Source organism: Plasmodium cynomolgi, chromosome 14 (genome assembly GCF_000321355.1).
Source record: "Plasmodium cynomolgi strain B DNA, chromosome 14, whole genome shotgun sequence".
NCBI classification, from domain to species: domain Eukaryota; phylum Apicomplexa; class Aconoidasida; order Haemosporida; family Plasmodiidae; genus Plasmodium; species Plasmodium cynomolgi.
Window position 1 is genome coordinate 1,106,842 of NC_020407.1, and position 17,292 is coordinate 1,124,133.

Here is a 17,292-nt window from a genome sequence, read left to right on the forward strand (position 1 = left end):
TATTTCTATATGCTGAACTTTTCTGAGAAGGAAAAGAAAAGTCTAAAGTTGTTAGCAGTAACAAATAGTACGTAAAGCTGTGCTGACATTTTGTGAGAGCCCCTTTTTTTAGTAGATTCGCCAAAGATTAACATAATATAGCCTATGTAATAAGCCAGGACATATGCGACGATCGCAGTATGCACAGGAAGATGAACCCATTTAGCCAAACGTAAACATCTTAACATGTCGTACCTCGTTTTTCTGCAAGCAAAGAATATTTGCCTAACCCCCTACTCCATTTTTCCCATTTTGAAGTTTATAAAATTGTATAACCCCCTGGTAAGAATTCTTTTCCACTTTGTCCTTCTATCCTATGAGAAAACATACAACAGGAAAATAATCAAGCTGGCCTTTTCCCTCATGTACGTTTGCGCGTACGTGAGTATGTATGTCCTTGTTCGGCCTGACTTAACCAAGTTTCGAACACTTCATGGCTACATAAAGAAACACATACAGATTAGGTAACTCACAGGGGGGGGGAGGGGCCCACTGACGTTAAACAAATCTACACAAGGCTCATGCACCCATATGTGCACGCCCTCATATGTAGAAATAATTTGTTGGTCACGAATTACAAAGTTATCAACCCTCCCCCCTGAAGGCTGCTTCCCCCCCCGAAGGCTGCTTCCCCCCCTTAAGGCTGCTCCCCCCCTGAAGGCTGCTTCTCCCCCCGAAGGCTGCTTCTCCCCCCGAAGGCTGCTTCCCCCCCAGAACGCAGCTTCACCCTCACGCACAACATGAAATTTGAAGAATGCGTACAACTGTTAAGAGAAAAATTTCCACTTGTCGATCCCAAACGGATTGAAGAAAAAATAAAGTTGTATTTGATCAACAAGGCAGAAGCATGCCATCCTCAAGAGGAAGAAAATTGCCAAATAGATGACAACTCGGTGAAGGAATTGATCAGGATTTTTTCTGCAGAGGGTGGGGAAAAAAAAGATCATGTTGGATCCCCCCCAGATAAGGTGCACAGGGAAGATGTTGCACATAGTAGAGAGGGGGATAAAAAAGAGGAGCATAATTCTTCGGGGCATAATGCAGAAAGTTCAGAGTCGCGGGTGGAAGTGGGCATGAAAAAGGACCAGCCAATCGATGTAGCACATGAAAGACCTCACACCAGTAACGCAGAACTCGCGGCAAAGGACAAAAATGCTGCAAAAGATTACACACGCTCAAACCAGGCCCCTGACCAAGGAATTCTAGACATTGATAAGTTTAGCGGTAAAGGGAAGGACCAGTTTTTGAGAGGGACCCCTGAAGGCAGTAGCAATGAGCTAAAGAAAACAGGAACAGACGGAAAGAAGGGAGCGGAAAAGGGCTCTGGGGTTGATACCACACGGAGGGGAGGCAGTACCACAAATGGTCAGAAAGATGGGAGGGAAAACAATAATAAAAACGGGGCGGAAAATAAAGAGAAAAACGGGGCAGCAAATAAGGAGAAAAACGGGAAAGCAAATAAGGAGAAAAATGGGGAGCAAAGTTGTAACGCCAAGGGAGCCTCAAATAGCCGGACGAACGAAGCGGAAAAGAGGGAGGATGCCGTAACGAACGAAGCACGGAAAGAGAAGATCGCTGGAATGTGTGCGGCGGAAAATAGTGGTGACGCGGGAGACCTCTTCTTGGGCGCGAACCAAGGAGTAGGAAAGGATATTTCCGAAAAGGTCAACGCTTTGGAAACGCCCAACTCGGCCGAGGCACCCAGCGCCACCCTGTTTGAAGTGCTGTTCCGAAAGTCCCTCCTAGAAAATGACAATATAAAACGGAACATATCATCGAAGAACTTCTACATAATAGGAGAAGACATGCTAGTCAACATTACGATAATCCTGGACCGAGTCATATCGGAACTGATTAGTCATTATAGAGTAAAAAAAATGGCCCCAAGCGAACAGGAACAGCATTTCGAAAATTTTTTCAAAATTCTATACAAACTATTGAGCAATATAAGTTACAATTCGAAGGAGGAAAAATATAAAATTATAAAATTCAGTAACAGTCAAATTAAAACGTCTTTTTTAACAAATTGTGAAATTTTTAATTTAACAAAATTGTTATTTGAGATATTAAATTTTAATACGAGTAGTTACGGGGTGGGTATTTCCCCTTCGAGTGAAGACCCCAATGTAAGGCCCGAACAAATGGGAGAAGATATCGCATCATCACCTTACTATGTAGACCTGATCTGGAAATTTGAAGACCCCTTTAGCGACAAAGAGTCTATACTGTTTGAATTTGTCCTGACCTCCGTCAATATAATTATGAATATGATAAATAAAAAAGTCCCACGCATCCGAATGAGTAACGAAAAAATATTTCCATCGGATGGAAAAACAGAACAGAGAGTATCACAGGAAATTGAAATTTCGAAAAAGTACTTTGAAGACCCGAAGAAGTATTTGGAAAAATTATCAAATAATATTTCTCCCATAAATAACAAACTGCTAATTATTCATGAGAAGAACAAACAAGAACAGCAGGCCTTGAGTGACATTCGTAAATTACACAATGAGAAATATGCGGTACATAAAAATTATGAAAACGGTAGTGTTGCATATGGAAAAAACTCACATGGCGCATCCAGCCGGAACAGCACATCCGCAGCGGGAAGGATGTACAGTTTGAGTGGAAAAAAAAAAAATCATTCTGCGGATAATCGTTATTGTACTGACAATGAATTGGGGGATAAAAATAGCTTACAGAAGGGCACCAAAAAGATAAAGCATTTCTTCAAAAATTTATTTAAAAAGGGGTGACACCTTCACCCGCTTATTACAACTGAATGTTTTTCACCAAGTACCATTCGTTTGCCTTTTTTTTTTTTTTGTATGCACAACAGTGTACGTACGGGTTGGCAATATCTGCATACATTGCATGTGTGCAAAAATGTGGATTTCCCTTTTTAGGAAGTTGCAGTTGGGTTTTTAACTTTTAAATGGAGTAATTACGTACATGTCGTACTTTCCTTTTTTTTTTTTTTTTTCGTTATATGCTTATGATCTTTCCTATTTATCTACCTACATTTCTGCCTATGTTTATTCCTGTCCAAGGAATGGGCCCTTAAGCAGACCTCCTTATATGGTTTCCTCATCTGTCACCATATCCTCAAACCTTTTCAATTTTCTTCGCACGTCCAATTTTACATAACATGGGATAATTGCGTAAAGAAAAGGAAAAAGTTCTTTCAACGTAGGGAGCACTGTCGGCGGGGTGAGTATTTAATAGCGCAGGGGGTTTCAAACAAACATATAAATGCATGCGTGTACAGGCGTGCAAAGACGTATATTTCGAAGGTGGAAACGGGGATGGCCTATCTGCGGGATGACTTCTTCTGTGGGATGACTTCTTCTGCGGGATGACTTCTTCTGCGGGATGACTTCTTCTGCGGGATGACTTCTTCTGCGGGATGACTTCTTCGGGCTGATACCCCCCGTCTGAGAACCCCTATCATGGCCTCCCCCCCTCTTCCCCCAATAGCACAGTCGCGTTAACCTATGAAGTACGTTTTGACCAAAGGCATAATAGCTGTTACTCCGATGTGTTGTTGCTTAAATGAGTGAACAAAAGTAGGGGAAAAAAAAAAAGATAATCACGCCGCAAAAGTAAGACTGCGCATGTGAGCCATTAGGATGTGCACATACATGCATACGGTCGTTTAAAAAATTTTCACAATCGATTAAGCTATTCTTAATTTGTTGCATTCTCCATCGCGCATGCTGAGAGGACCGACCAGGAGGGCTGACCCAATTCAAAATGTTTCACCATTTTGTATTATAACTTTATTCATGTCAAGCATTTTAACATATAAGTAGAGGCTCATATTCACCTCGTGACATTTGGGGGAAGGACAAATTCGCTTCAAACAAATGGAAAATAAATAACTGTCATAAGCGGAAAGGGGGGGGTTCCCCATTGTATATGCGCGTTACGACAGTGTAAGCTTATAAAAATGGCAATTCTTACAGTGCTTCGCCACTCCATAGAAGGTTGCCACTAGGCTATTTCGTTTTTACCTAATACGATGTGATGAGACTGCGGGATGGCGTTATATTGTCATGCGAACAGGCGTGCCTACCACTATGTTGTGATGCCTTACTGAGTATGAACTCTGAACAGAGTGACCATTAGAGGCCCTTCTTTTACATACAGTTAGAATAACCAAATTGCAGGGAAAAAAAAAAAGAAAAACTCAGCTTTTTGTGCCTATATATGCCATGTTATATATATACCCATATTGGGTTAAATAACTGGGAAACGGGAACCACTTTTTATTATATTTATTTTTTCTTAACTTTGTTTTAGGAGGTGACAAAATATAAAAAACGAGGAGGTCTTGGGAAACTTTATTTTTTATACTCCAAAAGTTTCGACCATATTTAGGCGATTATTCGCTTAAGCGTTAAAAACGGTTGGCAAAAAAAAAGGGAAGGAAAAATAAGCAGGAAAAAAAACGGGTATGGAGGAACGGGGAAAAATGAGGGGCGCTAAGGAACTCTCATCACTCTGCATATAAAAATATAAATAATGTAAAGTAAAAAATAAATAACGTAAAGTAAATAATGTAATATGCATGTTTGGTACATGCGTTTAATGCTCATTTTTGTGCGCATAGGCATATAATACATATATATAAAATAAAAACTTATTCCTTGCGCTTTTGAATTTTTAAACTGCAAAAGGTCGCTTTGCCCCTTAGGCACCTCCCGGTATATATTTATATGCTCATACGCGTTTGCACGAATTTAGGTATATACATATATATATAATATATTATTGTACGTACTTCTTTTTTTCCACGCGGTGCTTCCGGAATGCCCCCATTTTCCGGCCTTCTTTGGTTCAGCGCGCCCTCCACTATTATACGAGGCATGTGCGTACCGCATTATATACATTGTATGAATAGCACTAGTGCGTCGTGGCATCAAGGCATCACTACATATTATCGATTGCTGTATGTACTACGCAGCACGCACGTTTGGCCTTCGCGGGATATATTTTTTGATACTCCACTCCTATTACCCGCTCGTAGAATTTAATTATGGGAAAGGAGAAGCGAAAAAAATAATTTAAAACCGGAAAAAATAAAACGTTAAAAAAACAAAGCGAAACAAAGCAAAACAAAGCAAAGTAAAACAAAGCAAAGTAAAACAAAGCAAAGTAAAACGAAGCAAAGCAAAACAAAACCAAAAAAAAACAAAACCAAAAAAAAAACAAAATAAAAAAATTTTCCTTGTGAAAACAATTAAATTCGTTTTTTATTGCAAATTTTCGAGTATTTTTAAAAATTTATGTTTCATTTTTTTGTACTTTCAAAATATTTTTTAATATTAATTTCATATATATATATATATGTTTGTATATATACATATGTACTTACATGTACATACTTATGTTTTGCTGAATGGTAATGAGTACAAAAGGGTTTACTTAGCGCAAATTTACAGAAGTACGTGCAACGTATATGCATAGCATACATACGTGGGTCGCATATTATGCGTAGTACGCACATGGCCGCATCCGCATGGGAAATTTATGCCTAGTTTATACGCTCTGGCGCAAACATACGTAAGCATATGCGTATGTGATGCGCCCCTGCCGTGTACGTTCACGTATTCCGTGCGCGTCACGTACATGTATATACTATGGTTTATTCATATAATATAATACATACGTCACATACGTACTTACTTTACGTGCGTATGCGTACGCCCGCGCGCTTATGCTTTAGCCGAAGAACCAAAGTGCCAGAGCAGAGAGTACTTTAGTAGAGAAATTAAGCTTAACGAATTAAGAATTAAATAGTGAAAATTAAAAACATATAAATTCAAAGCAACTGCATATTTATTTTGCGTTTATTCTCACCCCTTTATTTTATTTTATGTTATTTTGTATTTTTTTTTTTTTTATTATCCCCTCTGAGAAATCTATTGGCCTTTATATGTACATTTTACTATGCAGGTTGTTATGCATATATGCTGAGGTGCATGTATATATAGTTCAATATATATAACTGTATGTGAAGAGTAGCACAGAATTTAAGCACGCTAGCCTGTTTTATTCGTTCGCGTGTACGCACTTTACCTTACTACTTCTGTGCGATTGTTTGTATGCAAACGCGTAATTGTTTTAAAACCGTATGCATATATAGCACATGTACATAACATATACATATTTTGTATAAATATATTTATATATATATGTCTACATATGTACATGCGTGTATGCATACTTACGCGTGTACATACTCGCCTGCGCGTCCCTACATCGCACTCGCATTTATAAGGTGGAAAGAGAAAAGGTATGCATAATACCATTTGATGAGAAGCACGTGACGTGAGTTCCCTTTAAAACGCCCTAGATTAGCGCGTGTATGTATGTACAAAGGCACCAAGGTGTGCGAACAGGAGTACATACCTACATTCGCGCTTAGGCATAATATATATATTTCTTACACACGCACGTACGCACGAAGGTGCTCGTACGGACAAAAGCACCCCTGTGGTTCATAACAAAATCTGCCTTGGGAAATCTCAGTTGTGATTGTAAAAACTATTTGACTTGAAAAAAGCCACTCGTTTGTGTTTTAAGTGATTTTTCTCGAAAGGGGTAACACAGCAGAAGGTACAAAGTTGAGCGAGCGTAAGTGGATAGCGAGCCACTGAGTTACTCAACAAGCGAGCCGTTAATCGCGCGTATAGAGAAGCATACACAAAAAGAAGCGTGAAGGAAAATAAAAATCAGCTGCAGTGCTAACGAGCAAACGCCCCAGCGTACCAACGTGCGTATAGCATTTTAGCAAAACACTCGCGGAGCTACTATCGCAAGGAAAATCCCCAACCATATGAAATAACCAGATTATTGTGTTTTTTAAAATAAGGCATTTTTGTTTCGTATTATAACCCCCTTTGTTTTTGATCACTCTCTAATTAAAGGAGACTCTCCTTCTTCCACCCATATAATGATATATACAGATACAAATAGATACATATAGATACATATAGATACATGTATATATAAATAGATACATATAGATATATATATATAAAAATATTTGTGTATACAAATATACCCCCCTCGAAAGTCCACTAAATAGGCACCTTTTTTATTGCGTCATATCGAAGATGGTAAGAACGGCAACTTGAGCGCACGGATGCGTTTCGCGCATCTGCGTCATGATGAGCCCCCTTTTTCATTTAAGAAAATGGCGCAAATGTGCAAGATGGGCTGATGGCGAGCGTTCCTCATTGAGTACCCATCATTACGCACTAGTCATTACCCACCAGTCTTTACCCACCAACCATTACTCAACCAATCATCTCACACTGGCCGCCTCATCATGCCGCACTTTCCCCCCCTTAGAGAATCCTCCTTTTCGGTGACGAAAACTTCAGCTTCTGCAACGGCTTCCTAGCCGACCACGATGACGACATTGTTGAAGTTTGTAGTTGTTTAAAAGAAAATGAATTAAAACAAGAAAGTAAAAGTAACATTCAGGCACTAAGCAAGAATGTGATTATTCACTATGGCATTAACCCAGTTCAGCTAAAATCTAAATTCCCCCCAAATACTTTTGATGCGTTATATTATATTTTACCCGGGTTGTCATTTCATGGACATCCAGATTTTATCGATCCACAAACGGAGATGTTTAAGTTACGTTTAAATTTATTTTGTTTTAGTTTTTTAAAAAGTAGTAAAAATATAGTTAAACCTGATGGTTATGTTTACTTATTATTTCCTGACGAATCTTCCGCGCGGAGTGGCAGTGCGCTACCTGTGACTGATGGAAACGTCGATGGCACGAACCATATTAATGACACTGACAATAACAATCAAAACAATGACAGCAGTGACAATGTTGAAGGAAATAGTAACCTTAACAGTAATACAAACAATGCAGTGGCGGAGGGACTCGGAGACGCTTCTCAAGGTAAGAAGCACGGTCTACCCTTCCTGCCCATAGAACCGAAAAAGTTAGCAAAATTTTGTAACGTCTCAAGAGAGCACAGTAAAGATTATAATTTAAACCTTGCCGTGCATGCAAATTGGCTACCTGTCCTCTTCAACCAACCCATTGTGAATGAACTTCCCGAGTGGGTAAAGACATGTAAGTACTACTGCTTCAAGATGACCGAGTTACCAATTAGTAAGAATAAAAATAGCCGAGGGGGTGGAAACGGAGGTAATAATAACATAGGAGCTACGGGGAACATGAGCAATGAACAGAACAGAGATGATGACAATGAAAATAAGGATGACGAAAATAGAGGAAAAAATAGGGAAGGTAAAAATGACGAAGAAAAGAGACAAGACGGGGACGGAAGTAATGATAACAATAATAGTAGTACCAATAATGCCAATGTGCAGAATAACGAAAATGCAGGAAATAACGCAGAAAATGAGCTAAACAAAGATAAGGAAAACGACCCTGATGAATACAATGTTTTGAAAATACCCCCCCAGGTTTTTGATTACCCCATCGAAAAACTGGGACATGTTAATGAATGCTTCTTGTTTAAGCTTTACTCATCAAATAGCAAAAGCGTCCTTATTTCTAGACTAACTCTGAAATACGATCCCAGAATTTCAGGATGGAAAGGAGACAACAAAATCAAGAAAGACATGCTTAATAATAATATGTCTATGAACATGGGAAATATGAATATGAATAATATGAACATGAACATGAACAGCATGAACATGATGAAAAATATGAACAGCTTAATGAATATGAATAAGTATAAAGGAGGAAAGTACAAAAATAAACAACCGAAAAATGACTTCCAACAGCAGTATAAAAATAACTTAATGCAAAATAATATGAATTATTCATTAAATAAAAAAGGAAATATGAATCTCCCTCCTCCTCCCCCAAATAATTTGAATATGCAACCAAATAATGTGAACATGCCAAATCAGAATATGAATTATAAACAGAATAACTTTCCTTTTGTTAATAATTTTAAAGGCATGCCGAATAATTTATCTCAAAATGTGCAAAATAGTATGACCAACATTCCGATGAATGTCAATCCGAACCTCTCCAACAATATGATGAACCCCTACCTTAATGGTGCCTTCAACAACAACTTCAGGAATAACATGTATCAGCAAAACATCCCCATGCCCCCCCCCATGGGCAACTTTAACAAAAAGTAAGATGCGATGCGAGGCGGGGCGAGGCGATGCGTGGCGGTGCGAGGCGGCGCGCAGCGGGATCGGTGGTCCTCTGGAGAGATCAAGGGAACCATAAAGTGCCTTTTTCTACGTGTTAAGCGCTACCACGTGGACACCCCGAACGAAGTGCCCTTGCGGATACGTAGTCCCATTGACTCGACAAATAAGCAACGGGGCGAGACGTAGACGGAAGAGAGAGAAACGCTTCCCATTCCGCGTCCTCCACTGCCAAACTTCTTCTCTCGCATACCTTGCATTTTTTTTTTTTTTTTTTCTCCCCTATTTTTTGTTATAGAATGTACCAAGGCCACAACATGAACATAAAGAGAAAAAACGACATGTACAACTGCGACAATATGGAGAAGAGCTACGACAACTACATCATGAAGGTAATATAGATGAAGAAATGGGTTTTGCATGTGGGTCCATTTTCACCTCCCCTTTTTATCGATGCTTCAATTTTGTTCCATTTAGAGGGCAAATTTTTTTGTGTATATTTTGCCTTCACTGCATGGTGTTTGTGCGGCTTAGCTCTCTCACTTGGTTTATTGCACCTGCGTTGTAAATTTTGACAGCCTTCCAGCCTGCTACGCATTTGCTTCACTCCTTCTCGCATCTTCACCTTATCCCCTTTCCCGCAGGATAACTACAAATCAGACGATGACAACAGTAATAATTACGCTTCGCATTTTTAATATGCGCGATATATTTGTGCCTACGTGACGGGACTAAAATTTTGCACACACATAACTGCGTGTGCATATGAGCGTGCCAACATGTCCGTGCGTACCTGTACATGTTAACCCCTTCGTGTGCGAGGAAATAAATTACGTGAACAGAACAATGGAAAACTCGCGAAATTAAGACAACTGGGGATGAAAAAGAGGCCTTTTTTTTTATTTTTTTTTTCGAAATGCGCGAATCGCATTCAGTAACAGAGCAAAAAAGAGAAAAAAAAAAAAAAATTACAATCCACTATAAAATATATGACCATTATTAAAAAAATCTCGAAAGAAATGCCAACAACGTGTTAAGAGAATGACTGAGCTTGATCACCCACATGCATATGTCCATGTGTGCAATTCGTATGCGTCGTGTGTACATGTGTGCGAAACTGTTTTGCTTCTCAGATATGAACAATGTCAATGCGTGTAACGATGACTACGACCTAGATCAGTGCGATTACAATGCGGGTAACGTAAAGAACATGCAGAACAAAAATGCAGAAGATGCTGATTATTACTTGTAATAAACGAAAACTGAGAAAAAAAAAAAAATCGGCTGCAATGTGTGCAACTCCGTGTGCATGATGAAATGACCAGCGTGTGGCATTGTAAATGTAAAGCTGGACGAAATGATGACAAAAAAAAATGACCCTCTCATATGACACTCTCTTATGACCCTCTCATAAACTATTTTTAAAAATGCAACCCTTTTTTTCTTCCCGTTTTTCACCAGCATGAAACAAAGATCAAGAGAACAGCACCATTATGGTACATACTAGAAAAACTAGCCATCTACAATCGAAATGACAAGTGCAGTGGAGAGAGCAGCGCGTTATTTTCCCACCCAATTGCCGTACCGTCCTCAACGCGTGACTTTTTAATTGCTCTCCCACTTATCATGTCGCCTAACTTGCACATATTTGTATTGTTAAGAAAGATCACCGCGGTTTAACGTATTTATTTATCGTTGTTGTGACGGCCATTGTGACAATTGCTGTGTCACCGGCGCCAACTTTTTTTTTTTTTCGAATTAGTGCTATTGCTCATGTGCGGATTTTTGTGAAACATTTTTTCAAGCGTAAAAAATGTTGTCTGTATGCATGTGTACTTACATCCCATGCGTGGATGGGTGGAAGGGTCTGCCTACCAGGTGATACCGTGGCTCATATTTTCCCCTTCATGCAAAAAAATAAAATAAGCATTAAATATAGCAAACTACAACATAACAAATTATTACATGCGAGAAAAATTAAACATTCCAACAAAAAAAAGTTAGCTATACAAATATATCTTATCTGTGCAGCGAAGAAGCTACATAAAAATGGGAAAACAAAATGAAAGAAATTGCAGCATGATGCAATGCAAGTCTATTAAATTTTTTTCCCTTGTTGCAAATATTTTCATGTGACACACGCTCATCTCATGCTGTACGTACATAATATATTCACGCGCACCAATTTGAGAAACCCTTTAAAACTATCTCTCCCCAGAACGATGAAACATCTCATTCCCCGTGTCTTATGAAAATAAAAGGGTAAATAAAAATTTTATCCTCTTCAATTCCTTTAACGATGCATGGGGAGAAGGAAAAACCCATTGTGCTATTTTTTGTGCTATTTTTTATAAAAACGTAGGGATGAGAGGGGGGTGGAAAAATGGAACGACCGCCTGTCTTAATAACTGATAGATGGAGACTGTGGAGGGCCTCTACCAAAATGTTGCTTTTTTTTTTTTAGCGTTATTTTTAAACGTTTAATAAAAATGCGTTATGAATAGCTTGGTTTTTCAAAAATGTGGAAACTGTTGGGTTGGACTAATACACGATTTTATGGTGACAAAATGGGGGCGGTGGTAGCACATTCCACCAGTGGCGGATGTGCACCTGAGCGTACGCATTTTGTGCGCAGCTGATTGGCGACACATACGCCGCCGATACGCATAAAAACATTTATGCGTACTGCGCGTCCATTAATGCGTTCATGTAAAATTAAAGCGAAAAAACACATAACTCTATATCATCCACTTTTATAAACTCATAAGATATATATACACACACACCATTATATACATAAATACGCTCTCGTATGATGCATATTTTGTGTGGTTATATATTTACACACATGGATACGACACACGTATGCATGTTCAAATAAAAGGGGTGATAATAATTAATAGAGAGGGGGGGGAGAAAAAATTGGCGAATGAGACCTGTCAATAGGGAAACAATTATTACAAGGGTTAAAAAGGGAGGGGTGATAACTGCTATTGGGAAGTACTAACGGATATATGGGGATGTATATGAAAGAGGGCAAGCGTGTGGGGGGGGTTTATAGCTAAATGCGTGTTATTATACACACGTGGGAAAAGGGCGGGAAATTTTTGCACACAAATGAAAGCTCTTTCTTGGCAATAATGACGCAAAATGTAGTTCTACATATATGCAGGGCAGAACGGTGCAGGGTCCATATATGAGAGGGGGGGGAGGGGAACACCTTTCTCCCCTGTTCGCATCTCGACTTCCCCCCCTTTGGGGCCTTTCTATTTTTCCTCCCACGGCCACATCACAAACGCTGTGCTCAGTTATTCTTCAACGAAACCACTTGGCTATCTGCGTCTAACTTAAACACGTTTGAATGCTTCTTAATAAAGAAGCCCAATTTCATATTCAGTCCTTCGGGCTTCTTGACTTTTCCTAACTCGGGCAATTTGCACTTTCCATTTTTTTTTAAAAATGCAACGAGGTCTTTTTCGTACTGACTTTCGTCAAACAATTTGGATTTTTTGGATGGGCCATCATTTTTGTTATCCAGCGCTCTCTTATTTTTATTTTTTTTTGGTCCGTTTTTTTTTTTCTCTCCTTTGTTTTTTGTCCCATCTTCATCGTCTTCATCGTCTTCATCATCTTCCTCGTCCTCCTCATCCTCTTCATCCTCATCCTCTTCATCTTCATCCTCATCGTCATCCTCTTCATCGTCCTCCTCGTCGTCATCTTCTCCCTCTTCATCATCTTCATCCTCCTCATCATCGTCGTCATCATCCTCATCATCGTCATCGTTATTTCCTACATTCGTTTCATCATCTTCATCCAAAGAATTTTTTTTCTTCTTTTTTCCAAATCCATTAGCTAGCGAATTTTTCAGTGTATTTTTCCTCGTAAGCATTCTAACCTCTTCATTTTCATATTCATCATCTTCATCTTCCAACTCTTCGTCTTCCTCATCATCATCCAAATGGTCCTGACCAAATGAAACTTCGTAATATCCAACAATATGGACTTCGTTTTTACTTCCACTCGTTTTTAGCTTTACTTCATTATCTAGCATTAAAAATATATCCAACGCTGTATCTTCACACACGTTTTTTTGCAAACAGCAGATGTTATAGCATCCATTGGCATCTTCTACTTGTACGTACAATTTTCCTTCATCCTCAGGATTATTTAAACATGCTCTCGATAGATGGATAACAGAGTATCCGTCCTTAATCTCCGGTACGACGATTTCGTCTGCCTTAATTACTTTTCCTGCGTAAATGGGAAAGAAGGCGGGGGTAATAAAAACAAAAGTACATGAGGGAAGTTCAGATGAATGAAGAATTGGGGTTCTCATTAGAGAGGCGTTTTCGTTTTTCTATAACAAAAATGCTAGTCGCGTCACGCACTTTTATATGTACATATCTCTATTGATGCCGCTCCCCTATATGTACATATCTCTATTTATGCCGCTCCCCTATATGTACATATCTCTATTTATGCCGCTCCCCTATATGTACATGCAACGTAACGGTCTCTATGCAAGGGGAAAACGACTACCCCCCCTTTGCGGGGTGGGTGGGTTGCAAAATACGCATGAGCAAAATAAACAAGCTCCATAAATCGGGGATCTCATAATGAAAAAGCGCCTCCACATGCGCATCATGAGGATGGTGACTAACGTAACATGAGCGTGTGAACATGCATGCGCAAAAAAATGAACACAAGGAAAATAAACTTAATGGTACACTCCATCTTTGCAAAACTGCAGTCACTGGGCATATGCAAGCGCGACATCACATGGATGTTTACGTCGTCAGGCCGAAGCTCACTTACCGTAAAACATTTTGTACTGCCTGGGGGGTTAATTTTGTACGTGGTGGGGGTTGCTGCTTTTTGCGTGGTTTGGCTCTGTTTGGGACTTTTTCCTTCCAAATAAAGGTACTTCCTTTCTTTTGAACAGATGCAACTTTCAAAAAACGCCGGTCAAAAATGTAAACTTGGGGGATGTACTTCTTTACAAAAGAGGAGTAATAAATTAATTTTTTTTTTTTTTTATTTTACAATCCTGCTTGGATGGGGATATTTATTTTGTTTTACTTTTTTAAGGAAATTATTTTGAGAAAAAAAAAACATTTATTTTTCTTGCAAGAGAAATGTATGCATAAATGCGATTGCAAATAAATTCGACATATAAAAATAAATGTACAAATTGTGGGGGGAGGAATATGCGCAGTTGAGTTGTTTGCGTAAATGTAGAGAAAGATATATACCGTTTTAAAAAAGCGAGAGAAAATAAAAGAATTATACGTGCGTATGTAATGTAGTATTATATATGTTTTTTATTTGTATGCACATACGTTTGGTTAAATCTTTTTTTGTAACTCATGTAGAGGGGCTATTTTGCGTAGCTTTATTTTTATTTTTTTTTCGTGACAAAAAGTTTGCAGCATATACGCATATTTACATGAGGGGCCTACCATATTATATATATACTACATGTAAGGCTCAGCAGTTTATTTTACGCGGGGATGTGGCCACAGATTGTTGAGCCGATGTGATGATGACAGAGGTTACGCGCATGTTCCTATAAATGCTGCAATATATTACTGTGCCTATAAATAATACTGCGCTGGTGTTTTCTGCTATGTGGTCAAGCGAATGCGCGCCCATGTGTCGTTATGCGATTAATTACTGCGTTGAAACAAAAAGGAAAAAAAATATCGCATGCAAGGTTCATTTGAAAAAAGGATGGGGCGAAAATTTTAACCTAGTGGTAAAAGTAATGTACATATTATATATATATACATACTATATATGTATCGTGATTTTTACTTACTTTTCCTGCTTCCCTTTTCCATATATTTTTTGCAAATTCACATCGTGTGGTTTGAATGGGAAGTCTGTGCTGTCGCTGACGACGGCGAGCGTTTTCTACGTATTCCCAATTTTGTGCAACATGAAAAATAGCTAAAATGATGTTTTTTTTTTTTTTTTTAAAAGTACAACCATTTGGTTAGTAAATAAAAAAAATGGCTTCCTTCTTTTCCAAAGTGGAAGATGAGAAAAAACATGGAATGCTCAAAATGTATATACCCTTTTTGCCACTACATAATTAAAAATATGTTAGCGCATCTTTTCCCTTTTGATGAGTCGCACGTTACTCTTTAATTACGTCGTTTAGCTGCCATGACTTCGCTTTTTTCATCTTTTGGTTGTATAAAAAGAAACAATAACAAACGAGAATGTTAGTGACGCAGCGCAAATACGGTTCACAAAATGACGCAGTTCGAAATGTCCGTTTGTCCAAGTATACATGCATAAGCAAACAACTTTGTGAGATCAAAAAGGGGAAAAAAAACACGCCCATTTTTTGCATCCCAACGAAATGCCACAGCATAAACATGTAACCCGTGTCCCACGCAGCATAAAAAAGTGACAAATTGATATCATGCCAACGAGCGCCGTAAGGGACCATTTTACGTTTTATCCATTTTTACAGCAATTCCGACAATTCCGACGCACCCTTTTGGAGGTCCAAATTGGTGCTAAGGAATTTATCCTTTCATTCCATTTGGCTAAAAAAATGGGGGGAAAAGGCGTCCCTTTGATGCCCCCCAGTGCTGTACCTACGAATGTATACGCGGCTATACGCCATGACAGGAACACGGCAACTTTGCGAACGACTGCCTGATTTGATTCGTTCACGAGAAATGATCAAACTTTTTTCAGTGCGAAGCGTAAAAGATGTTCTCCCTGTGTGTGTCCTTTTGCGTATTGCTGCCCTGTTCACCTTCCATGTTCTTCCCATTTTCATTCTCCACCAACGGGGCCGACCCCCACCTGTGAGACCCTTAAGCGTTCCATAAAAGAAGAGCACTCCGCACCTGCAAATGCGGCCAAATTGATCATCCATGCGGGATAGTAAAGAGGAAGTTTTAATGGTCTCTTCATGCCACGCTAGAGGCATGTCATCGGGGGACCATATGTGTGTCCCCGTCCTACGCTACTACTTTTGATGTCTTCGCGGCAGTATTGCGCAGTATCGCAAAGCGGAGATAAATCAGAAGACATGTTTACAATCTTTTACACATAAGAAAAAATAAAAGAGCAGCCCCCTTTTTCGCATTTTCCAGGAGGGTTAATTATTCCATTCGTTCGTGCAATGAGGAGGATAGTGAAAGGAAGAGTTCCCATTTTGTGGTAGGTAAAAAGGGAACACACGAAAAAGGGGGAAAAAAAAAAAAAACTCGAACAAATTTAACCACGTTGCATAAATTGTGCAAACTTCTGCACCAACACATTGACACTTATCCACACATACGGCTAACCATACGTGGCATGTTTTCTTGTTCCTGCCATTTTACGCGTTTTCGCTAAAAAATATGGATATACTTTTGACCGCACACCATGCGCATGGAATAATGTAATGTCCCTTGCTTTCCAGTCCAAGAAAGAAATTTTACTCAGTCCATCGTTCGACTATTCATGCGGCCAAAAGGCATTTGCTGCATGTTTGCGGGCAATTGTGCAGGTAGAAAAAAGCAAACCAAAATCAGCAAAATAAAGCGCATACCATGTCAAGCGTGCCAAGTGAAAAAATGAAAAGGAACAAATTGAGCGAATTGGAAACATCTCAAACGTGAAGATTTCACTTGCTAAATCAGCCAAAGCTAGCTTAAGAAGTTCCGCGCGACTTAAACGTAGCCCCCCGCTCGTTGAACTAATGTCACACATGCGCTTTACACTGCTCGCTTGTCGCGAATTCTTTCCGCTAGATGACGCATAACTAAATTTGAACGAATTTAAAAATTATGAAAAAAATCATGGAATTTTATTTTGACTTCAGTTTTGCTGCGTTTCTACGTTAGTTCGTTGGTTAGGGGTCTGCACAGTTCAACCCCAACATTTTAATCACCCATTTGTTAAACCGCACCTCTTTGCTGCTCCTCCTTGGTGTAGTCATTTGCGTAACTGTCACCTCTCTCCTACTGCCCACTTGACAGTCTTCACCCCCGAACGCAGACTTGCAGTTAAATTCGTCACACAAATCAACAGCTGCTGCCACCTCTACGGCTTAGGTGAAATTAAAAAAAAAAT

General features: G+C 39.2%; 4 protein-coding genes across 4 annotated transcripts; 3 read left to right on the forward strand and 1 right to left on the reverse strand.

Moving 5' to 3' along the window:
- Positions 1 to 225: 225 nt before the first annotated feature.
- Positions 226 to 501, forward strand: PCYB_143470 (hypothetical protein; the record flags this gene model as incomplete). Its single annotated transcript, XM_004224818.1, has 1 exon — positions 226 to 501. A coding segment is annotated over one exon (276 nt), but the record flags the coding sequence as incomplete, so codon positions are not given.
- A 1,343-nt stretch (positions 502 to 1,844) lies between these two features.
- Positions 1,845 to 2,789, forward strand: PCYB_143480 (hypothetical protein; the record flags this gene model as incomplete). Its single annotated transcript, XM_004224819.1, has 1 exon — positions 1,845 to 2,789. A coding segment is annotated over one exon (945 nt), but the record flags the coding sequence as incomplete, so codon positions are not given.
- A 4,451-nt stretch (positions 2,790 to 7,240) lies between these two features.
- PCYB_143490 (hypothetical protein) lies at positions 7,241 to 10,465 on the forward strand (the record flags this gene model as incomplete). Its single annotated transcript, XM_004224820.1, has 5 exons — positions 7,241 to 7,251; positions 7,401 to 9,198; positions 9,513 to 9,605; positions 9,858 to 9,885; positions 10,347 to 10,465. 2 exons carry the CDS (start codon positions 7,241 to 7,243, stop codon positions 9,196 to 9,198), a joined length of 1,809 nt encoding a protein of 602 aa, XP_004224868.1. The 3' UTR covers positions 9,513 to 9,605; positions 9,858 to 9,885; positions 10,347 to 10,465.
- A 2,052-nt stretch (positions 10,466 to 12,517) lies between these two features.
- PCYB_143500 (Mitotic apparatus protein p62) lies at positions 12,518 to 14,380 on the reverse strand (the record flags this gene model as incomplete). Its single annotated transcript, XM_004224821.1, has 2 exons — positions 14,029 to 14,380; positions 12,518 to 13,464 (listed from the first exon to the last, which is right to left on the reverse strand). Exons 1-2 carry the CDS (start codon positions 14,036 to 14,038, stop codon positions 12,518 to 12,520), a joined length of 957 nt encoding a protein of 318 aa, XP_004224869.1. The 5' UTR covers positions 14,039 to 14,380.
- Between the last annotated feature and the right edge of the window lie 2,912 nt (positions 14,381 to 17,292).